This window comes from Balaenoptera ricei, chromosome 13 (genome assembly GCF_028023285.1).
Source record: "Balaenoptera ricei isolate mBalRic1 chromosome 13, mBalRic1.hap2, whole genome shotgun sequence".
Lineage (NCBI taxonomy): Eukaryota > Metazoa > Chordata > Mammalia > Artiodactyla > Balaenopteridae > Balaenoptera > Balaenoptera ricei.
In genome coordinates, this window is record NC_082651.1 from 76207783 (window position 1) to 76232764 (window position 24982).

A 24982-nucleotide genomic window follows, 5' to 3' on the forward strand; every position below is an offset into this window, starting at 1 on the left:
TATGTCTTTTTTTTTTATATTTATATTCTCCTTCAGATTCTTTTCCATTATAGGTTATTACAAGATATTGACTATAGTTCCCTGGGCTGTACAGTAAATCCTTGTGTTTTTTTGTTTGTTTTTAAATTTTTATTGGAGTATAGCTGCTCTACAATGTTGTGTTAGTTTCTGCTGTACAGCAAAGTGAATCAGCTATATGTATATGGTTTAATACACTGTATCCTTCATTTTTATATACTTCATCTTGTATTTAACAATATCTTGTGACCATTTTCTGAGAGATTTTAACAAAAATTCTTCAAAAATACTGTAGTATTTGATGGTAGCATACTGTTTCAATGTAGATATAATTATCTATTTCCCTATAGTTAAATACTTAGGTTTTTTTTTTTCTATTTCTCTATTATACATGGTGCTGTGGTAAGTGTCCATTTATATAAACCATTACAACAGTTTGGGGGGACATTATTTCCTTATACTAGTTATTTTAATATGGGATACTGACTTAAAAGTCTTGAAGATTTTTAAAGTTCTTGACACATATTGCCAGTTTGTGCTTTCCAGAAAAGTTGAACTAGTTTACATTCCTTTCAGCAATGTGTGAGAGCCTCAATTTCACTCTAGTAAAAATTAAATACTAATTTGTTAAGAATAAAGAATTCTCATTTTAATTTGCATTTCTTTGACTACTCGTAAAGTTGAAATTTCCTATTACATATATGTTTCTTGGTATGTTATCTATGAATTACCTGATTACATTATTTCCATTTTTCTATCAGCATTTTTATTGCTGATGTATAAGACCTCACTATACATTAAGGATATTAACTTTTAGGCTGTTGGTTACAAATTATGATAAATCTTTATAATCTGTCACGAATGATTAAAATATGTTTATTATAAAGAATTTTAAAATATATAAAAATATATTGGAGAGCATAAATGTTATCCATGATCCTATCAACTGGGGATGGTTAAACACTGTGATGAACTTTTTCTGTTTGTAAACATTAAAAAATAAAATTGGAATCACTGTGTTCTATATTTCTTAATATTTTGCCATAAGCATCTCCTCACAACATTGAATACTTTAAAACATTTATAGCTATGTGATATTCCACTGCATATGTACCATAACTTGTTTAAACATATTCTTCCTTTAAACAATATTTAGATTATTTCCAAATACTTGCTCTTATGACTTACTCTGCCATGAGCAATCTTGTGATACATGTGATACAGTTTTGACACTACATTTAAAATGAAGTTCATGTCCACGTCTCCTCCACAGGCTCTGTGACATCAATACTGCACCTACCTGTTACTTGAGTAGGTGCAATGACTTGGCTGGCGCTTGATGTTGAAGCTTCAGGAGCTACTTCCACAGGCACAGGAGGTGATGTTTTTTCAATCACTACTATACGAGGAAGGAGGGAATAAAATGAAAATTAAAGGCTATTATGTGCATTGAGATCCCATTTCAAAATGCAAGCATAATTTAATCTAACAACATACCACAGTAATTCTTGGATACAGGAACAGCTATGGGTCCCTAAAGCTCATGGTATTAGCCTGTAGGCCTGGTTTCAACATTTAGCAAGAATATCTGAGAGCAATTTGGAAGCCAAGAAAAATGACCCTTCATCAAATGATGAACCTCAATAATGTTCTAATAATATATACTACTCCTGACCACAGAAAATAGTGAAAAAATTTTATCATTATAATACTTATAATATAGTAGTCTCCCCTTATCCGCGGGGGATATGTTCTAAGACCTCCCCAGTGGATGTCTGAAACCGCAGAGAGTACCAAACCCTACATATACTATGTTTTTTCCTATACTAACGGGCAGGAAGCATATAGAGCATGGATACTGGACAAAGGGATGATTCACGTCCCAGGCAGGATGGAGCAGGACGGCGCAAGATTTCATCATGCTACTCAGAACAATGCACAATTTAAAATGTATGATTGTTTACTTCTGGAATTTTCCATTTAATATTTTTGGGCTGCAGCTGACCACAGAAAGTGAAACCATGGATAAAGAAGGATTGACTGTACCATACTTACACTAACATTATATGAGTATATTAATATACATAAGTGTATTTCACATTTTACTTCACTTAGGAACTCTCCTGATTAAAACTTTAAAACCAAAGACACAAAAAAATCCTCATCTTACTCTTTTATTCAGAGTACTCTTACAAACAGCACAAATCAACACAGGCTACCTGGAAACTGCGGATGCAGATGAATAGTGGAAATGCCTGGAGAGAGCTGGGGTTGACTAGGCTCAAGTTTGGTTTTCTCTTGATCCAATGAAGGTATTTCCTAGATGGTTGTATTAAAAAGAGAAAAAGAAGAAAACAGAAAGTAGGAATTTTTAGTTTCCACATATTACTATTTTTATAAATTTTACTCTTAGGAAGGCAACAAATATCACAGGTACACAAAAACTTGTGCAATTGCTTGAAATTTAAAAAAATGAACCATTGCTGTGCTGCTACTATACTAAGCCCTTGAGTTTTCCCAGCAGTGCTGACATGTGCACACACCCTCACCCATTTCCCGGGGGCCCAAAGCAAAAGGTCTCTTCAGACATTTTAAACAAATGCCTTGGCTCAGGGGCCCATGTTTGGTCTGGAACAAGGCAAAACTGACCCCAGAGGAGAACTCCACCATTGCCTCATTCACATGTGGCTTCTGCCCAAATGAAATGACCAGCCACACTTCGCAGATTAGGTAATGGATACAGGCGTGCCATAACAAAGAACACACAATACATTAAAATACAGTAAGCCAGTCAGTCATTACAGTAACTTTACACCTCCACCTCTCAGAATACTGGTAGTCAAACAGCAACAGAAAAATAGGGACTTGGAGGAGCACCTCACACACCCTGTTGACCACTCCTGTCCTCTGGACCAGAAGCAAAGAAACAGACTGGCACCCAGGGCTCAGTTTCCAGTTACAGCTCCTTAGGGCTCCTGCAGACTGAACAATCGGGCTAGGTAAGGGTTTGAGACCTCACTCACAGCACTGCGGGCCCAGAGTGCTCACCACTCCTGATTAAAGCACTCCTTGCTTTAATCACTGTCATCTTCCAGAAGGCTCACTCCCCTGGCCTCTGTTTCCCTTTTACCTTACCACCTTTTCTGCTTTTGATAAAACAGATATCCTGCCTGAGTATGTCATCAAAGAACCAATTGTGTAGGCATGAGTGCTTATATGGTAATTCCATTTAGATATTCCACAAATTCCTCAAACCCACTCCTTCCCCAAAGCATCCAGGCTCTGATTCCACCTTCTTCATTTCTGTTAACGCCAGTCATTAATCTGTCCAGGTTTAAAGTCACTTTTTTAGTACCCCCTCTTTCATTCCTCATTCCAAGCCCTGACCATTTCCACTATTCCTTATATTTGTTCATCTTTTTCCACATCCATAGCCCCCATTACCCTCGTGTGCACTCACTCTCATTCTCAGTTTCCTGTGGTCATCTAATCGACCTCCCAAGCTTCCTCTTTCTCCCCATCTCAGTTAATCCTGCTGTGATGCATCTTCTAGAAACATTGAGCACTTATTACTTTTTCCCACATTTCCCCCTCTTCTTTTTTTTCTCACAAGAGTATGAAATATTTATAAAAAAATCATGCACCAGATTGTACAGTCTAGAAATAAAAGAAGATTCAAATTCAGTAATAAAGGTAAGAACAATACTTGCTCTAACATTTAAGAAAGACCTTGGACTCCCAAAAGGTCCTGGGCTCAATTATTCTTTTCTGTTTGCAGAGACGCAGTAGCCAGGGCTACTGCTATGACTGGCTGGGCATTTCCATGGAGTTGCATCTTTGCAAGTTTCTTCTGTTCACATTCTGTGACCAAACAGTTCAACTCTGCTGCACTGTATCCAATAAGAGTCTTCAAGTCACAGACAAACTTGTATACAAATCTCTTGCTTTGAACTTTACAAATCATGTCCCCATCATAATAATACCTTAATGCACGACTAAGTTTCTCATAGTTCGTTGTAGGGTTATTTTTACGTTGTCCCCATTTTTGTGCAACCAGTTCGGGCTGATTTAGCTTAAATTCTCCTTCATCACCAACCCAAGAAATGCAGTCTCGAGCATCCTTGTCAGTAAGAAGGTCTAGCAAAAACTGCCACAGTCGGATTTGGCCGTTGTTTCCTGTTCTGTTCCCAGGTGAACTTCTATCTTCTCCTGAAATCCTTGGAGCTCTTTGTACTTTAGCTGCCTTTGCACTACTATTTATAGCTGTAATGGCTGTTGGTGTAGCAGACTGCACTGATGCGGGAATAATTTGCACAGGTTGATCAATTGTAACTATCTCATTCATCTGTTGTTCTTGGCTTGCCAACACATATTTTCGAAGAAGTTCCAGATGACTCCAGAGAATTTCTCCCGAGGAACCCGCTGAAAAAAATCTTCTTGGTTGAGACTACAGAGTTCTCTTCCAGAAATATTCAGCATAGTGAGGTCTATATCGGTTATGCTGAATTCCTTCATTACCCAAACCACCCAATGCAGGACTTGGTCTGTGGACCACTGTATGGGATCACAGGGTATCCCAAGACGTTCTTGCTCTTTCCTATAACCTTCCAGAGCAGCAGCCCATCTCGTCACTTGTTCTGAGGTTTCATCTGAAATGGTTGTAATGTGTTTTGTGCCATCAAGAGTTATCACTTGAGCTTCCTCAACAAGATGTGCTTCTGCTTTGGCATGGTGGGCATCTGGATCAATAACTACTTCAACTGTTTCCGCAGGTTTAACAATTTCCAGGATGTTTAGCTTTGGTTCAATTCCTTGGTAAGAAATTAGCTGTACAGGTCCATCTGTCTTTACTCCTTGGTCAAATAAACTTCGTTCTGGATCCAGCTGTATATCTTGCAGGCAAATTTCATGAGCATCCAAAGAACACTGCAGTCTTGGTTCTAGTAGTTTCTTTAAATTGCCTATTGGCTCATTGATGTCTATGGCCTGGCTTACACATTCGGCTGGAGTGTAGGTTTGCTCAACAATGCTTTCTTCTGTGCACTCTGGTTTCTCTGTTCCATCAATCTCAATTTCTATCAGCTCCTCTGCTTCTCTTTTCGTCATGATTGAAGTATTTCAAAAGCTGACCCCTCCACTTCCTCCTCCTGTTTGGCTTCTGTCTCACCTAGAGCCGTCCGGTCGCCGACTGTCTCCGAGACGCTTCCTGTCCGGTGAGTCTCCCCCTCTTCTTAAGAATACAGACTAGCTTTTCTATTACCTATTAAAAGGTGACCCCAGTCAGTCTCAATTGCACCCCACCCCCTGCAGCCCATGGTCAATGCCAGCAAGGAGCAGACCATAACCAGATGTTAGTCCACTCCCGCAGCTTACAGACAGAATTCCACACCTGCCCCCTGACTCCCCGCCCCCAGCAGCATGGGGCGGCCGACTTCCTACTTCCTAACCAATGTCACTTCTCCACTTAGACATGTACGGTCCAGTTGAGGAGGAGGGTATTTCCCCATCGACCGCAACTGCAATTTGGTGTTCCAAGCCTTCCAAAGCAGTGTCCCCCCCACCAAGTTCTCTTTCTAACAGAGTCTCTCCTGCTCCCCTAACTGACCTCTTGCTGTCCCCTCCCTCCACTGCACCTATGCGCACGTAATTTCCCATCAAGGGACCACCCTGCTTTCTCTTCATCAATCTTTAATATCGTGAGACCTCTGCAAAAAGTCAAGACAGCAAAGCCTATGGTTGCATTTTCCCCACTGCCTCCTCTCCAAATAAACTGCAGGAAAAGTACACAAGCAAATTCTCAGGCCCTGTTTCAGATCCTTTATGAGAGTTACCATAAACTCAATCATAAACAGAGGAGAACAAAATCAGATAAGATGAGGTTGTCAGGGAGCTGGCTGGCCCACTCATGGGCTAAAGGATTCCTCCCACTCATCAACCAGAATGAAATTCAAAATCAACAAAACTGCAAACTACTGTACATCACTGATCTTTGGAAATGCTACCCAAGAGCTGCAAATATGCATGTAAAATATGCATATCTGTTGTACCTCTTTTGGGGTCAATATAATGTAACATTTTTCCTTATTGGATGCTATCAGTCTAAAATCGTTCCTTTTTTCTGTATTCTTTCAGCACTTTTAACACTTATGTTATTTTATCCCCCTATTTATAAGCTAAAGATTTAAAAAACTATTTATAATAATTCACATATGTATATGCCCCATCTAAATCCTAATAATTACTGCATTCTTGCCAACTGAATGAACACTACACAAATGTAAAAACATTTAATAATTACCTAATTTTCATGTTACCAATAAAGAAATATTCAGACAAAGAACAATATTACATAAATAGGACAGAGCTCCAGCAAATGCCAGTATTTTCTACTGATAAATCTCACAATTCATAGCCTTTTTCTGGTGCCAAAAAAAGATAGATTAAAATTTCTCTAAAATTTTAAAGAAGCAATGTGCCAGCATTTGATTATAAACTTCAAGGGTAAGCTCTGCTCCTACTCCAATTTAACTCAAACACGCACGTCAAGTATTAGTTGAATTAAGAAGTACATCACTCAGTATATATATGCACTCTGAGAATACATAATTACATAAACATGTCAGAACCTTTCTTTCCATAGATGGTCCAGGCCATGAACTGACTCCTTGAATTTCATTTAAGCCCCTGATTCCCATTAGTCCTATCGTTTTCTTCTCCCTAGATTTAAGTTCCATGAGAACAAGGAGTTTTGTCTGATTTGTTCTCTACTGTTTTCCTAACATTCAGAGTAGTACCAGTTATACAGTAGGTGCTCAATAAATATTTATTGAATGAATGAATGCTATATTTCCTTAAACCAAATAATGCATAATAGACATGTTACTGTATTTAAGTCTTAAAAAATCACACATAATCTAGAAGAAAGTCATTTTGAAGGTAACAAAAGACGACTTGCAAACAATGAATAAATTACCTTCTCAGGAGGTACAGTTGCCACTAAAATCAAAAAAGAAAGAAGGACATTAGTACAATTTAAGACAGTCCACTACATAATATTTCATTTTCTAAAAAGCAACAAAAGTTCAGTATGTCTCCAACAGGATTAAGAATCAAACTAAATCAAATGCAGAATTATGGTCATCTACCATTTTGGAGAATTTTACACGACTGACAGGGGAAAAGTATCTGTGCTATGTCATTCCTCAATTACAGGAGATCAGGTAGCAGATGTGATGAAGTTCTTTCCAACTCACTTGCTAACTAAAAAAGTTAAAGGAGGCAACACTTCCTGGTACATTGTTTCATGCCTAATCTCAATTTTGTAGAACTTCCCACACCTTGGAAAACAAACATATTCATTATACTTATCCTTAACATAATAAATAATGTTTGAAATGCTTTCTGATGTCACTGTTAAAAAAGAACGCCCTATTTCAATAAGAGACCAAAGAAAAGGTACTGCAGTCTTAGTGCATAGTGATCTTTAATGAAGCCCTGTGAGCATTTTCAGGAAGATATGCTAACAAGATCATGAAAAAAATCACAAGCCAGCAAGATCCAATGAGAGATTAGCATCAGTATGTTGAACAAATCACAGATTACACCATCATCGACATTATTATAGGGTGGTGGCGGGAGTGATTATGCCTTTCTATTTTGAAGCACTTTTCAAAAATCAGTATGTAGAATTAGTCCTTAAGCCTTAGATCAATAATCACAGGGATTTTTCTCATGAGTCAACGTCTCTATAAACATTAGTATAAAGGTAGATGCATTAACTTGTAAAACCAATCAGGGCACCAGATTGTTACCACTGCTGCAATGTTCGTGTGGTTAGAAAAAGTCAATTAACCTTCTATCCTGTCTAACCCACCACCAAGAAACTCGAGGAAGAATCTGGACCACAGCCCATTTCCTCCTGCTTGTGCCAAGGCAGAGGAGGTGCAAACATCTGGCCAAGTGCACAGGAGCAAACTAGCCAGCACTGTCAATTCTAGGTGAGGTCCTACCTCGTCTGCCTAACCAAGGAGAAATGCAGCAAGTGAGAGAGGGGAATAAAATAGGCTAGAACACACAGAGGTTCAGAGCCCTGAAAAGAGACCTCTCTTCCTTGCCAAGCTCCCAGCGCCTCACTAACCTGGGCACCTTCTCTCCTCACAAAACCCATAAATGGACACCTTGAATTCTGACCTAAGAATCAAGTGTGAAAGGCCAACAGGAGCTTTATTAAAGCCAATACCTATTCCACACAAAGCTAAGATTTTTGTTCCTCCCATCTGGGGTGAGCACTTTTGTGGTGACAAAGATATTCAAAGTATTGGACATGCTGGTTTTTATGGAGAGATGGAGATAGATAATCCCTCTTTCCGAACCAGAGAGTCAAAGCCCATTGTCTCTAGTCTCCCTCTGGAGTAGGCGGCCTTAAGCACTTCCTCGGAAAAATGTGCTCCTTGGTCATATCACGTACTCTTTGTATGACATCGGCAAGTCAGTTGCTCTAAGTCTTGGTTTCTCAAAATGTAAATTAAAAGACTTCACTAGGTGATCTCCAAGATCTCTTTCATTGATCCTGTCTTTCTTCATTTTGCTTCCCCTTATCCCTGACTGCCTGTGAGACTCTATTTCATGGATGCTCAGTTGACGCTTTAACTTTTTTAAGTCTATGGATTCCATTTCTTAAAGTAAATACATATTTATTAAATGGCCCTGTAGACACAGAAATGAATTCAGGCTACTCCCTGAAAAATGTGAATCACTCTCCAGGAATAAACACCAAGAAAAAGTAGCTCCCAAACACAAGACCATGTTCTGAGATGACCATGGAATACTGCCACCTGTTAGGTACATACTACTCTGCAGCAGTGGTTCTCAACCAGGGGTAATTCTGCCCTCAGGGGACACTTAGTGATACTTGGACACCTTTTTGGTTGTAGCAACTGGGAGGGGGAGGGTGCTACTGGCTTCTAGAGGTTAGAGGCCAGGGATGTTGCTAAACATACTACAATCTACAGAGCAGCCCCTCACATCAATGAACTATCCACCCCAAATCGTCAATAGTGCCGAGGCTGAAAACCCCTGTTCTAGAGGTTATAAGCGGGGAAACCAAAGCAAAGACCCACAGACAGATGGCTAGGTCCGCGATCCATTTCCACTCTTACCTTCTGGCTCCGCCGCTCCTGGCCCCTGTTCCCGGGAGAAGGTCAGGGCCTCCACTGGCTCTTCCTTGGCTGGGAGAGGTGGAGGAGTACTTTTAGCAACAGGTTGAGTGTTCTTTGGCTTGACAAATACAGGTCCTTTACCTACATGGTGATGGATTGGCCTGCGTCTATGAACGCCAGATACCGTATAACCCATTCCACCAGGACAGATTTCCTTAAAAGCAGCTAGATTTGGGATGGGAAAATATTCCTTTTAAAAATCTAAAAGTGCAAACTTATACAGAGGAAAACAGCATGATGAATATCTCTTAATAAATCATCACTAATATAGTTACATTTAAAAACTTCAAAAACAGATGCAAAATGCTTGAATTTCTGTCAAACTTGCATATTTACAGAAAAAACCCAACCCTTTCTTTTACTAAACATTTCTCCATCTGTTAATTCCTTATCCTACCCAATCAGAATTTTATATATATATATAGCATATATAGCATTTGGAGAGCACATATTTTATATATATTACATATGTCAGCTACAAATTAGGAGATAGCATACATATCATATTTTCTATTTAATATTCTATATCACATCATGTATTACACACATAAAATATATGTAATACATTAGATTTTTAGGTACAGAACATACTATATATATTATATATATCTCAGGGGGAGTGTAATATCAGCAGAAATCAGACTGTTCCCTCTTGCTTTGGTCTAATTTCACTAGTTATGAACCAGGAACTCAGTAACATCTAAGTTAAATGACTAGCAAGAAGGTTAAAAAAAAAGAAAAAGAAATCACTATTGAAGGAAATGAGGTGCTGAAATCATCCTAATTGGTTTCCAGTTGAAGAAACCAAAGGACTCAGCCAGGATGGAGATTATCAGCTGATATGGGGAGGCTGGTTAAGAAGGATTGAAACAGGGCAAGTGGCTTTGAAGAGAGATTCTCAGGATGGTGCAAAGGAATCCAGCGAAATACACATGCTAAAGAGATGACGGGTAGAAATAAAGGAAAAAAGGACACGCCAAGTTAGAATGTAGGTATTTCCAAGGAGAGGGATGACAAATGAGCAAAAGCCTGACCATGACCAACTGGTCAAATTATCCTGAGGGCTAGGAAATATTCTATGCCCCGGAACTGCTATTCCCGCCAGGAAGGTGGTTTCGTATGCTTTAAAAAAAGAAAAAAAAAAGGTTGACTGGGGACCTGTGATTTGCTAGCCTCCATTGCATAATCGCCAGGAATGAGTCAAGGGGAAAGACAAGAGCGGCAAGGCAGTGTGTGGCCCGAGGAGGAACAATCCACCTAAGCCCTCTGGTGTCAGCGCTGGAGGCAAGTTACCAAATGCAGACACCAAGGAGCTCATGGTCAACGTTTTTATTTCTACTTTTAAAACTGAAAGTAAAATAAGTCACTTTTCACTTCCACTGAACAAGAGATCTCCTCTTGAATGTTCTGGACCTAAAATTAGCTCTCGGTAAAAATAAAACCCCCAAATACTCCTTAAAACATGGTAAAATTTGTTTTTCTAAGGATCACACGTTAAATGGTAGAACCTCATTTTTATGCTTAACTATGAAATACAGTTTTCATGTGGAAGAATAGATGTTTCTAGCAAAAATGTTTTTCTATCAAATATTTGAAGCATGAATGAACTAAACATTACTCTTATGAAAATCACCATACATCTAAAAACTGGTTAAGTGCCAAAATTTTATCTTTAATATTATTTTCAAACTTAGTTACTGCGCTTTATGGAAAAGTCTTCCAGTGTTACATTTACCTTCTTGACGTATGCTTCATGTAAGGGTTACAAAAGCTATCAAAATTGAACTTAAAGTGGGTCTGTGAATTATCAAGATCATGAATTTAATTGATTATTACTTTTTAATACTGAGAGGATCAGATCCCACAGGAGGATACTAGGGCCTTCTGGACATGTGTCAATTTACCCAGTAAACCAAACTACCATCAACATTATACTGTCTCTCTGCTTTACCAGTTCTTTCTGATCCTAGCCATCAACAAACGTGGCTCATGATAGTTAAATTTATATTTAAAACTTGTCTGCAACAGTGCAAGTTATAGGCTTAAGACATTAAATGGCCCTGTGAGAGTTAATACACTTCCCTATGTGGGAAGCACGCTATGGAACAAGAAACTGAGTAGACTTTTTTTATGCCTACCCCATGCCAGTGAAACTGGGGCCACTCCTTTTTTGATAATATCATGCCCAGTATTTGCAGGTATATTTCTTTCTCTTCTCTTTAACTCTACTTGACCCTGCTTGAGAAGTTGATGACTCCCTGGTATAAGCAAGGCACTTAGATAAATTTATGCTTTCAGGGCATTAGGCCATTATGTACTCAACTGAAGGATAAAGAATCATCACTTCTTAATATTCAGCTCCCACCCAGAGGTTCATGGGAGTTTTGGCAGGATCTGCCCTTGAGTTATTAATCTTCATAGCATAAATTCAATCAATTATATTCATAGTGAATATAATTTTCTCCATTTCCAACTGGAGAAATCAAGCACAATGTTCTTAACAGGACCTGAGAGGCTCCTGTTCAATACACGAGTGAAAGAGTTAACCAGGTCTAGCTGCTGTGCAGGCGGTGAGCAATCATCAGGAAAGTGCAAGTCCAACAGGGCCTTCTGGTCTCTCCACACTTTCAAACATCAGACTTAGGGCCCTAGAAGCTAGGGATAAAACGCAATGGCTTTTCTTAACATCCAAAAGGAAGTCTAATGCTACACACAAATGGGAAAAGCTCTTTGCATGTAATTTTTTCCACTGATTCAACCTCGTATGTTCATGGTTTTTACAAAAGGGATAAAAACACATCGCATTATTAATAACTAATTTTAAAGTCAGAAACCACAAATAACCCAAGCTGCCCAAATCATCCTGTGTGCTTGTGTGGCCGGGAATGAATGTGAGCACACAGCGGGGCATGTCTTACCTGTGCCTGGAAGGGGACATTTCTCACAGTGTGGGCCCCAGGCCTTGCCCACACTACAACAGCAGAGTTGCTTGGTGAGGTGAACAGACAGAGGGTGCATACACTGCCTTCCGGAACTGACAAGTCGGTAACAGGGCCCTTTCTCCTCAGAGATCACAGGGGTATCCGCTGAAGCAGAGAGATAAGGCCTGACGTCACCCAAGAAACGACAAAAACCAGTTCGACATTTCACATAATAGTAAAATGAACCTAAAAGTTTGGATTAGAAGTCATACTTCAGAATAAATCTGTCTAGATGTAGGGCACTACCCTTCTTGATTTAGGGTCAGTTGACCAAATGAGTTTTTAGAGTCAGGACATCAAACGTCCCTGTCTCTGGTCCCTTCTTCCATTTTAGTAAGTGTTGAAAATCAACTATGTGTGTGTGAGTGAGAACAAATAATTTCAACCAAAATAAACCTGCCCAAATAAACCTAACTATAAAACTTAATTATCAAAATCACTACCTCATTTGTTGTCTTGTATTTAGCCATAAGAGAGGTAGTTCTAGGGCAGAATTTGGTAAACAGCCAGGTATCATGGAAAATCAGGAACTGAACATAGTAGATACTACAGATCAGCTATCACTCTTCTTGCTTGGAGGACCGTGAGAGCCTGCAGGGCCCTATCCGGTCTCATCCTAGGCCAGCGACCAGCAAATGGGAGGCAGAGGACAGCTTCTGACTGGCAATGCCATACAAGGCCCCCGGTCCAGCCAGACAGCACACCAGAGAAGGAACAGATGACATCCTCAACCCCTCAGGAAACATCGCAAAAGCACATCAGCCCACAGTCATCCAATACCTAAGTTCTCATTCTGATTCTTCTTCTATAAATTTAGTAGATGAGACTTCATTAATCTAACAGCTACTGGGCACATATGGCAAATATGAGAATAAGAAAGACACATCCCTGCCTTCACAAAGATCATTTTCTAGAGTAAATGTGCACGGAGAATGTTCTGCAGAGCCAGTTCCAGGCCAAGTCAACACTGCTGAATAGACCAAGCTTGATGGTCACCTCTCTGTTCATTCCCCATGTCAACAAAAGCTCTTCTCTACTGCATCACCGTCCGAATGAGCTTTTCCCAATTTGTCTTTCCCTTACCCAATTCCTCTAGCACCTGGCACTTCCAAATCACCTTCCTTTCCCGCTCAGAGCTAAATTTTCATTCCCACAAAACGACTGACATCTCCGCTACAAGAAACAACCTGATTCAATGAAAGCACTACAGCACAGTGAAGAGAGCAAGGGTTTTTAGAGCCAGACAGACCTGGGCTCACATAGTGGGTCTACCACTTGCCAGCAATATAACCTACGGAAGTCACTTTGACTGGCTGCAATGGTTTATGTGTCAACTTGACTGGGCCACGGAACCTAGACAGCTGGTCAAAGACAGGTCTGAATGTTGATGTGAAGGTATTTTCTACATGAGATTAACATTTAAATTAGTAGATTTTGAGTCAAGCAGATGACTCTCCAGGATGTGGGTGCGCCTTATCCAAGCAGCTGAAGGCCTTAGGAGAAAAAGAGACTGATCTCCCCAGAGGAAGAAGGAATTTTGCCAGCAGACAGCCTTCAGACTCTGGCTGCAACATTAGCTGTTCCCAGGACCTCCAGGCTGCCAGCCTACCCTGCAGATTGGGGCTTGCCAACCTCCACATTCATGTGAGCCAATTCCTTAAAAATCCCTTCTCATCCACCCACGCTATTGGCTCCATTTCTCTGGAGAGAACGCTAACTAATACACTGGCTGAGCCTCAATAACTCCCTCACTTACAGATGACAAGCTCAATGTATAGACTCAAAATATCATATGCTAAAAGTGTGGTTCAGAGTAGACACAAAATACACGTCAGCCTGCCTTATTAATAAAAGCAGGTATCTCCATCCTCTCAAGGGCATTTGTACACGACTTGATCACTGTTGTAGTGGTAGAATTTCAACAAAGTGAAAACAGTCGAAAAAAGGATATAGGTGAGTTGGAAGGTGGAGCAGAGGAGACCTTCCTAAGGCTTCAAACCTTAGTTCCTCCAATAAGGCCAGGTTTGCCCAAGACTACTAAAAATGTGGTAAAAGGGAGAAGTTTGAGTCTTTTCCTCTCCCTTCTCCTACTCACTTTCTGGAGTCTGTGCAAGTCAGCTATGAAAGATTAAAGGTCACAGAAGAAAAAGAAAACTTAAGAGTATGGTTATTACCCCCAAAAGGATAAGTTTCTGGAATGACTGACCATCACTTATATAGCATATGGGTGTGTGTCTGTCTCTATATGTAAGTTGTATAATCTTAAGAACATATACATAGTCCTAGGATAATCAGCTCACCAAGGATTTTGCTCCAAAATTTCTTCTCCAACCAAAGTGTTTGGAATTCACAACACATATTTCCATAGAAACAACATCAGGTCAACTCACAAGAGCCTATTTTACACGTGGTAGGGATTAATTATAACACTAATCGCATTAAGGTTAGTTCTAGATCCCAAGAACAAGGGCCTTTTAAAGCAGAGCAGAGAGTTTCCCCAAACCCTGGACATTGGCAGACGGTGACGTTGGCCCCTTGCGCTGCCTTGTCCACGCTCGCTCCCTGGTATCCACCTCGCCCTCATATCCAGGGTAGTGATACTACCTTAGGCACCATCCCTGTGACACTTACTCTGCTCCTCCATCCAAGGACTCTACTTTAAAGTAACATATCAGGCCTACCGCCCAGATTAACCCCAAACTCCAAATCAGCAATTCAGTTTTTAAGGGATTAGTATGTGTATTTGTGTGTAAGTGAATTATAAGAGATTGCTTGTTCATTAAAGCAAGTCTCTGGTTCAGGCTCCATGCGTGGCGCACACACACACACACAGAAAAAGCAAAATTTTAGGCATTTTATCATGTGGAGAATAATGACAGAAGTCAAGCAAGCTAATTCCTCCTAAACATCTTCTCCTGAAAGGTCTCTGTTTTATAGGTTTTTGTCCTTGCATCATTTCCTAACCCAGAGATTCTCCCTAAGTGCTAGGGTACTGGTGTTTTTCTTTTTCCATGACAGCTTCCAACACACTTCAAGTGGGGGTCTTTAGGGGAATAAGAATCATTGGCTTACAGTCATCAAAACTCAGCTGTTGGTGTGTCAGGGAACATCAGACCATGTTGCAAATAAACATTGTGCTTCGCCCCAAGCACACATAAGAATAAACCATTAACTAATAAAAAAATCTGCTCCTTCAAAGATGGAAGAAATCCCAGGAGGAAGCCATTGGAAAGGTCTGGCTTACATACCTAAATTTTACTAATGCTCCTATGATTCAAATTTTCTTTGCTCTACAATTATGTGGATCAAAAAGTGTTAATTTATGCCTCCCTCAGATTTCTAACAGGATGTGCCCTTTAAAATGGCCTCTATTTTAATGCCTAAGTCACCTGTTATTCTTTTATCATATCAAATGACTTATATGGCAATTCACTTATTTCATTAAACACCTCTAGCATTTTCACATTCAACATGATACATAAACCCAGGAACAATATGCTACCTAGAATGATGCATGATTGGTGTTTCTACTGTCTGAGTATCTTTAACCACAGATTGAAAGGCTGGTTGTAAAGGCTAATTCATTAGTATACTACATTTATTATTTAAAATATAATAAACACGATTATATAGTCTATTGCATCATAAGGATTTACACTATACTAAAAAAAAATCAATATTGCCCAAAGATTGCTAAAGAATTGGTGGAAATGGGAATGGGACAGAGTAATGAGGAGGAATTACAAAGCGTGCTGGTAGGTTCATATATGTAGGCACCCTGAAATATGGGTTTTGCAGATTGTATTTTTTGTAGGATGTGTTGCTAAGATTCAGGTGCACAGATTCAGGTACTCTGTATAGAGGGAAAAACATTTCAGAAGCATAAACCCTACTAGAAATGCCACATCAGTCAGTCAGGAAAACAAATCTTTTGCTCCTGGCGACAGACATGGGAAAAATCTTCCAAAGAAATAAACATATAGCTCTATACCCAAGTATAGTATTGAATCTTCACCATATATCCAGTGCTGACGGTGATTCCATAACAAACCACCATAAGAAGGTAAGATGCTATGGTTCTCACATTTGGGCTCCCCAATAACGTATTAACCAACTTGTACTTAATTATAGGGTCGTACAACCAACTCTGATTATACTTTCAAAGCCATGCTGCTCTTATCAATTCAAACATAAATGTAAATATTATTAAGCAGATATAAATTAACCTGGTACTTGGAAGAAGCTGAAAAACAGAGAAGACTTGAGGAGACAGCATATAAGCTAGCCTCTCCTACTAGTTTGTTTTCACTCCCCACCTCCCCCAAACACCTCCAATATACTTATTCACTTCTTGGATGAAATTCCGCATTAGAGTTTCATGCCATTAAAGCTTAAAGTCCCAATGGGATGAGTGCTGGGATGCAGGTGTGGGGAGCAAGTAACACTGTTAGAAGGAGTGACAGGTGACTTTCCTAGGGAAGTAAGAGCCCACAGGCACCCTTTTCAGGAAACGGGTTATTAAAAATAAATTCTGCGAGAACCAAAATTTAAAAAAAAAACAATGATTCTGAGGCCACTGCAGAGTCAGACCAGCATTTTACAGTGAGACTAAATAGTGGCTCCGCTTAAATAGATGACTTGCTCCTGTCAATTTAGACCAGTTTCCTCTTCCTGATTAAAGGCTCAGCTTGTGGAGTGAGACAAATTGAGTTTCAAATTTGGGCTCTACCGCTTATAGGCTGTGTGACTTTTGGAAAGATCCTTAAACTCTCTGTGCCTCAACTTCTTCATTTCTGAAACAGGAAGAACACCACTACAAGCCTCATAGAAATCTTGTAAGTATTTTATTTGATAATCCATATAAAGTACTTATCACAGTGCCTGGCACTTAGTAAGTACACAGTAAAGATTACTACATTACTGTCACGGTTTTGGTTGTTACTGCTTTTATATAGGAGCAAACAGTTGGCACAGATCTGTCTGTACAACCTCAAGGCCATGATGCTGTGAGACCACTAAGTGAGGAAAACTAGGAGCATAAGCTGAGACAGCCACAGAGGAGGTGGGAAGAAAGGAAAAGGCATAAAATCGATTATGAAGACCCAATGACTTTCTTGGAGACCAAAGGAGATGACAGAGTCAGAGGTGACACAGAGGCTCCCAGCCTCATTTCTGGGGAGAACAACATCACCATGGACAAAACCACCGAGTCAGAAAGGAAAGCCCATTTTTCTCTCTCTGCTAGAGAGATCTAGCAGTCATTTACCCAGTCAGCTTTATAAAAAAAAAAAAAAAAAAAAGGATCTAGAACTATGAGATCCAATTTGTTAGCCCCTAGCCACATACTACTACTTCGATAAAATTTAAATGAGATACAATTTAAAATTCAATTCCTTAGTCACACCAGCCACTTGTGACTAGTGTCTATCACATCAGAAATGTTCTGTATCTGCACTGTCTATCATCACAGAAAGTTCTATTGGACAGCATTGATCTAGCCCAAAAGTCAGCAAATTTTCTCTGTGAAAGGCAAGATAAATATTTTAGGCTTTGTGGCCCATTTGGTCTCTGTTTCAACTTCTCAGCTCTGCCACGGCAGCGTGAAAGCAGCCTTAGACAGTATGTAAATGAATGGACATGGCTGTGTTCCAATAAAACTATTTACAAAAACAGACGGTGGGACAGATTTTGCCCACGGGCTATAATTTGCCAATCCCTGATCTAGAATCCTAAAGTTAGAGGCACAAAACCCAATTTTAAACCTCAAATGTCATTTACAAGCTATATGATCTTGAAAAGTTACTTAAACTCTCCTAGCTTCAGTTTCCTATTATGTAAAATAATTCATATCTCATAAGGAAGCTGCAGAAACTAAAAAGAAATGATGTTCATGAATATGACTGGCTTTTCGAAGGGATGAGTTCGGCATCTCATGATTTCCAGAGTTAGGGCAGAAGCACATCTCCTCTCTAACCCTCTATTTCTGTCAGTGAGCACCAAGTCCATGGGTCAAGAATATTATGAAACAGCAAATATGCAGGCTCAAAATTCTTTTACCTGGGCCCTTTGAACCTGCGGACACACCCTCCCCAGCTCATCCTGGAGCTCTTGAATTTCTGAAGAAAATTAATTGCAGCTTAAAAAGTCAGAAAGCTTTCCTACTCCGACTGCACAGGTTATTATACTTTTCTTGGATTGGCTCTGAGAAATCCTGGAGTTTCACCTTTTCCCACAGAGAGGTAGGAGCAGGTCTGGAGAACGCTACTGCAGCAGCGCCCTCATCCACAGACACAGAGGTCGGAGACAGCAAACGCCAGAACCCTCCTACTTTCTTCTTTCAGCTTGGCTAAGTCAAGGGCAGGGCGCGGGCAAGGAGAGAAAGTGAAGTGGTTGCAACCTTTGGCTGCAGTCAAGGAATTCTGAGGGTGTTCACCTCCGCGTATTCGAGAACAGGGAGAGCTTCCCACTGCTCCTCGGCCACTGCCAAGTGCATTTCTCTGAGTTCACAGAGTCAGCCACACCTTTTATGGCCTGGATGTGCCCTAAATTCATGCTGCCTGAGCAAACGTGGTCAATCTCCTCCATCTGCTTCCACGGTCTATCCAAGGCTGTTTTTATATCTTGCAAGAGCATTTACTCCAAATGATAGATAGCTTTGCTCAGTGCCTTTGTGCGTCTGTGTGCGTGTCTGTGCATGCGTGTGTGCGCATGTGTGACCCCCGGTCTCCTTCTGCTACTTCCCCCATGACTATCAAGGGTACCACCAACTTGCCAGTACTTTTTTCCCCTACTTGGTAAGTATCACCTTCTCCCCTCATTCTTTCTCAAGACATTCTTGCTCTTCAGACGTCCCTATCAACTTCTTCAAAATATGGTTCACCCACAAATCAGACTGGATTGAACCAAGTCACAAATCCTGAAAGATTTTACATATCTCTATGATATTACATGTGGTAAATTCAGAGGAAAGAGAAATAAATCTGCCCACTCAACGCTGGTAAAGAGCCCAGGTTTTAACTTCAGACTCTAAACGGGAACATTTAACTAGCAACAAACGTCTCCTAATACTTATCGTTTCAGCTGTTGTAGCTGAACCATAAAATTGAATTATTTATTTTTCAAATACGAATGGATGGTTGTTTAATAAGTTCAGTATTATCTGGGCAATGACAGGGAAAATAAATGCTAAGGAGAGTGTGTTTCAAATATCTCATTGGCAGGTTTCTACAATCTTATTAAAACCTGGATGTCTGCCCTTAGCTCTAGACATCAGATCTAGTCAAATAAAACACTTTGCGACCAGTCCTCTAAGTGTACCTAATCTACAACATTCAATGTAGTAATTTTAACCAGACTACAAAGCAAATTATTTAAGGAAAAACAAATATTCACAGCAAATTCTATATTCAAACTCTAAAAATCTTTTATGCTTAAATTATACAACTGTATTTACAATACTCTACTCATGTAATTCCAATCAGCCAGAAGTTATCCCTAAATTATCTGGATATTGTCAACAATGTGATTTTTGGCCTGAAATTTCCAAATCCTTGCATCAGTTTTCAAGTGTACCTTGTATGCAAGCATAATTTTACAGTCTAATTTTACCACCCGCCAAAAAAAGCCCTATAATTAGGTGTCTGCCTGCTTTATGATCAGAACTGCCTGTGAAAGAACACGGAGGAACTTATGTGCAAAATTTCCTAATCTGTATTTGACAGGTTTCAAAGGAAAATAGTAGCAATTAGTAACAATGTTCCAAAACACTCAACAAACTCATCTAAAAGTAATGAATGAGATTGCCATTTTTATTTTATTACATTTGTCTTTATTTCACCATGTCTATCCATCACCTTAGGGCACAGAGTTAGAGATGCACAGTTAAAAGCAAACGATGGTACCTTCATGAAAAATATGCCTTGATGATATGACAAATTTAAAACTGGGGACCAGAAAGATACAACTTAACAAATACCAATGCCACATTATAAAAACAGGTAAATAAAAACAAAAACCTAGCAAGACAAAAATTAATGCAGGATTGCTCTTAACATTATCTCGATAGTTTTCTGCCATGCATTAGTTTTAAATGTTTAACCTTTAATCGTATGTGACTTTGAAAAATCTGTTGCATTTACCTACTTTGTAATAATGGGCACAAGTACCCTAAAAATAAGGTAGTCTTAAAAAATTCTGTGTCTGAGCACTTTACATCTAACATGCATACATCTCTAATTGTCAGGTGATCTGTATTGATTACACTGGATTAGGTTTTGTGGCTAGAGTGTCTTTTCGGAGAAACTACATTTTCTGTACCAATATTAGAACATAAGATTTGATGGAGGATTTTTATCCTTAACAAGTTAAAAAAAAAAATCTTAGAGACAGATTTGTAAGGCAAAATAGTTTAGCTTCAGGGACACATATCAGTGGTTTTTGAGGACAACAGAATAGAATATTTGAAATTAGAACTGAATAAAAAAATCTGAAACACAGAGCCTTGCTAACTATTTCCCAGACTCTTCTAACCAAGAAAGTACAGTGAAACCTCATTAAATCAGACAGAAGTGACTCAGAATTTGGACTAATTAAAGACAGAAGCTGGGACAAAGTTTCACTCCACCTAAATAATGCTTAAAATACTCATGAAGGAAAAATCTGTTTTCATGTCTTAGGTATGCTAATTTTAATTAACTGTTTTCTTTGCATAAGTATAATTCCTCTGTGTGCTTGTTCTCTACCTTAAGTTTAAGCTGTCATTTTTTCTGAACACAATAAAAATGCATTTTTAAAATAAACATAGATTTATTGTAGTATATCAGGCCGCCTCCTCCCTCCTGTCATTTTAATGACATTTTCCTGCATATTTACAATATTCAGTTGACCGCTGAGTATTTACCTTCTTTTGGATACTTCCCAGTTCCCACCCCCCCAAAAAAAACCAGATGCAAAATAGTAATAAAAAGTGATCATTACTTACGAACACAACTTGAGAAGGTAGGATCTGGCCCAAATCCTATTTTGCAGGTACATCTATAGCTGCCCATGGTATTCAAACACTCACCATTAGGGCACACACCCTGTAGTTGGCATTCATTAATATCTGCAGGAAAACAATTCTTTTAGAAAGAGAAGTCAAGCTCTATGGAACAGATTCTGGCTGTAAATTGCATTCCCTGTCTTTATCACTATAACACCTCTCAGTTATAGTAAGTAAGAGATGCAAGCAACTTTTAATGCAGCACCAGTTTAATCAAATCAAACATTTACTGAACATCTACAGTTTAGCAAATATTTACTATGCACCTACTATGTACCTGGTTCTATGCTAGATACTAGAGACTTACCAGTGAACAAAACTGACCAAAGATGCCAGCCTTCACAGAGCTTATATTTTAGTGTTAGTGTTTTTTAAGTATTATAGGGCATACAGGTAAGGCGAAGACTCTCGCCCTGGAGACACTTATAGTCTAGTTGTGCCTATAACTATGTAAAAATTAAAGAAGGGAAAATCGTTATCACAATCAGAAGAAAGGTCATAAACCTGAAGAAATTAAATTATGAAATTGCCTGTATAGACAAATAAGAGCTACTAAAGGAAGGTGGAGGTAAGGGAGACTGCAGCATGGAGAAGGAGGTAAGACTTCATCAGGTGTTGAATTGGGGGAGAAGCCAGATGGATGGGCAGGAAGGGGTGAATGATCTACATGGGTGGACATCAGAGCATGAGCGACAGAGACTGGAGAAGGAAAGGGATCAGGAAATCATGAGTCAAACCGTTGGCTGGAAAAGAAGTTTCAGGAAGGTGAATAGTTGGAAAAAGAGCTGGTTAAAGCCAGGCTAGGTTTGGATCCAATTTTATTGAAAACAGGGAAATATACGAAAGGTTTGTGAGCAGGAGGAAGATATAATCAAGGGCGGGCTCTAGGGAAACACATCTGGCCAGCACATGGCTTGGTGAGATGAGATTAAAAGTTTGATCACTGAAGGAATAAAGCATGTATGAGACTGGTGACAAGCCAGGTTAGTGAGAATAATCAGGAAGAGAAGGAATGAAGTTTTGTTTTTTGTTTGTTTGTTTTTGAAGGAACAACTGACAGTGCATGGTGTTTGGTGTTTGACTGGCCAACACGGGCACTGGATTAGAAGAGGGTCAAAGATGCCCTTGAGGCTTCTAATCTGAGCAAAGAGGAAAAGACACTATTGGTTTTGTAGAAAGTTCTGTGAAGGAAAAAGGCAGATGAAGAGATAAGTTTTCCACATGAAAGAATGCTCAACATCACTAATCATTAGAGAAATGCAAATCAAAACTACAATGAGGTATCACCTCACACCAGTCAGAATGGCCATCATCAAAAAATCTACAAACAATAAATGCTGGAGAGGGTGTGGAGAAAATGGAACCCTCTTGCACTGTGGGTGGGAATGTAAATTGATACAGCCACTATGGAGAACAGTATGGAGGTTCCTTAAAAAACTAAAAATAGAACTACCATACGACCCAGCAATCCCACTACTGGGCATATACCCTGAGAAAACCATAATTCAAAAAGAGTCATGTACCACAATGTTCATTGCAGCACTATTTACAATAGCCAGGACATGGAAGCAACCTAAGCGTCCATCGACAGATGAATGGATAAAGAAGATGTGGCATATATATACAATGGAATATTACTCAGCCATAAAAAGAAACGAAATTGAGTTATTTGTAGTGAGGCGGATGGACCTAGAGACTGTCATACAGAGTGAAGTAAGTCAGAAAGAGAAAAACAAATACCACATGCTAACACATATATATGGAATCTAAAAAAAAAGAAAAATGGTTCTTAAGAACCTAGGGGCAGGACAGGAATAAAGATGCAGATGCAGAGAATGGACTTGAGGACATGGGGAGGGGGAAGGGTAAGCTGGGACGAAGCGAGAGAGTGGCATGGACATATATACACTACCAAACGTAAAATCAATAGCTGGTGGGAAGCAGCTGCATAGCACAGGGAGATCAGCTCGGTGCTTTGTGACCACCTAGAGGGGTGGGATAGGGAGGGTGGGAGGGAGACACAAGAGGGAGGAGATATGGGGATATGTGTATATGTACAGCCGATTCACTTTGTTATAAAGCAGAAACTAACACACCATTGTGGAGCAATTATACTCCAATAAAGATGTTAAAAAAATTTTTAAAAAGAGGTAAGTTTTACACTAGAAGGTCATGCTGGGATACTCAAGTATTGTATAAATATCCAGCCACAGCAGCAGATTCAGGAATAAAGTGAAAGGAAAGCATCGCTGGAAACAGAGCCTCAAGGTCATCTGCATGTGGTGATTGCTATGGTCTCAATGTTTTGTGCCCCCCACCCCACCGCCAGATTCATATGTTGAAATCCTAACCCTCCCTAAAGGTGACGGTATTAGTAGGTGAGGCCCTTGCGGGGTGTTTCAGTCATGAGGGAAGAATCCTCCTGATTCTTTTTTTTTTTTTTGCATATACATACATGTATACATACAAGTATATATGTGTATACACTGCCTTATAAAAGGGGCTCCAGAGAGATCCCTAGGGCTCCAGAGAGATCCCTAGTCCCTTCCACCATTTGAGGACACAATGGAGACATCTGTAACCGGTAGAGGGCTCTCACCAGAAGGTGGCCATGCTGGTGCCTTGATCTGGGACTTACCCGCCTCCAGAACTGTGAGAAATAAATACCTGCTGTTTCTAAGCTTCCCAGTTGGTGGTATTTTGTTACAGCAGCCCAAAGGGACTAAGTCAGTGGCCCAAGAGGAAATCAAAATGATTTGGAAGAGGAGAGACAAAAATGTGGCAATTTTTTAAAAAAGATTATAGAGTCATTTTCAAAAGTAATTAAAAATAAACAGAATGTGACAAGTTAAAAGTAAAGAAGAATTAGTAGTCATCTATTTTATTCAGGGTGGCTTATGAAGCTTAACAGTTAACAGACTTGGCTATTAGTGTTTCCATGTGAAATTATATTTACTTCTCTCAATCATTAATTCTAATAAAACTTCTATTAAGGATCCTAAAATGTTAATTTTCTACATTAAACTGAACGCCATGGTAGCAAAACATTACTAGCAGAATCGTCACATAAAAAGGCAAATGCAGCCTGCAATAAATCACTATTTGCTTATATTTCATATTCTACGTAGCCAAAGATATCTACATGGACATATTTTACCCGACACATGACAATATGACATTTTCAATGATATTCAAATGACAACCCATGTTTGTTATGTAAATTCTACAGCATTCCAGCTTGCATGCAGCTGGAAATTGGTATAGCTAGATGACACCTGGACCAGCATATGGTCCAGCACCTGCCCATCTTACTTTTGATCAGAGTGTGTGTTGTATTATAACGCACATTTATGCACAGCATGTAATTGAAAATATCCCCCTATAACTCATTCCCTTTAAGAGAACCACCATGAAGGACCAGGAAGAGTGCCAAGTCCAGTTGGGGCTTACGTGGTACAAGCCAAGCCCCTACTGTATGTCCCCACTTAAACCTCAAATTTGGGTAACCAGCCAGTTGTGGTCAAAAAGGCTGGACCACTGTTTCTCCTCATGTTCCCACTAGGGTGTGATCATCAGCCTTCCTCTTTCTCTGAGGGGCTTTTACTCCTGTTCATTGACTGTACTATTACACCTTCCATGTTTATCTCTTGGGACCCAGAATTTTCCCTTATCTGGAAGTTTCTATGACAGTACCATCCAGTCTCCCTGCTGGCTAACCTCCCTGC

General features: G+C 39.6%; 2 protein-coding genes across 9 annotated transcripts in view; both read right to left on the bottom strand.

The window, feature by feature from the left end:
- Positions 1-24982, bottom strand: part of LTBP1 (latent transforming growth factor beta binding protein 1) — a 427484-nt gene that overhangs the window by 136179 nt on the left and 266323 nt on the right. For 4 of the 8 annotated variants that reach the window (XM_059943619.1, XM_059943620.1, XM_059943616.1 and 1 more), the window contains 6 exons: positions 21198-21320; positions 12155-12322; positions 9177-9401; positions 6992-7014; positions 2238-2337; positions 1319-1417 (listed from right to left, as the gene is read on the bottom strand). In XM_059943619.1, coding sequence (XP_059799602.1) covers positions 1319-1417; positions 2238-2337; positions 6992-7014; positions 9177-9401; positions 12155-12322; positions 21198-21320 — 738 coding nt within the window. The remainder of the gene's footprint in view (positions 1-1318; positions 1418-2237; positions 2338-6991; positions 7015-9176; positions 9402-12154; positions 12323-21197; positions 21321-24982) is intronic. The other 4 variants (XM_059943615.1, XM_059943621.1, XM_059943618.1 and 1 more) reach the window with 3 other exon arrangements.
- On the bottom strand, positions 3753-5177 carry LOC132377392 (GA-binding protein alpha chain-like). Its single transcript, XM_059943623.1, is given in 2 exon segments — positions 3753-4431; positions 4434-5177. Coding segments are annotated over 2 exon segments (1350 nt in total). The 5' UTR covers positions 5125-5177; the 3' UTR covers positions 3753-3772.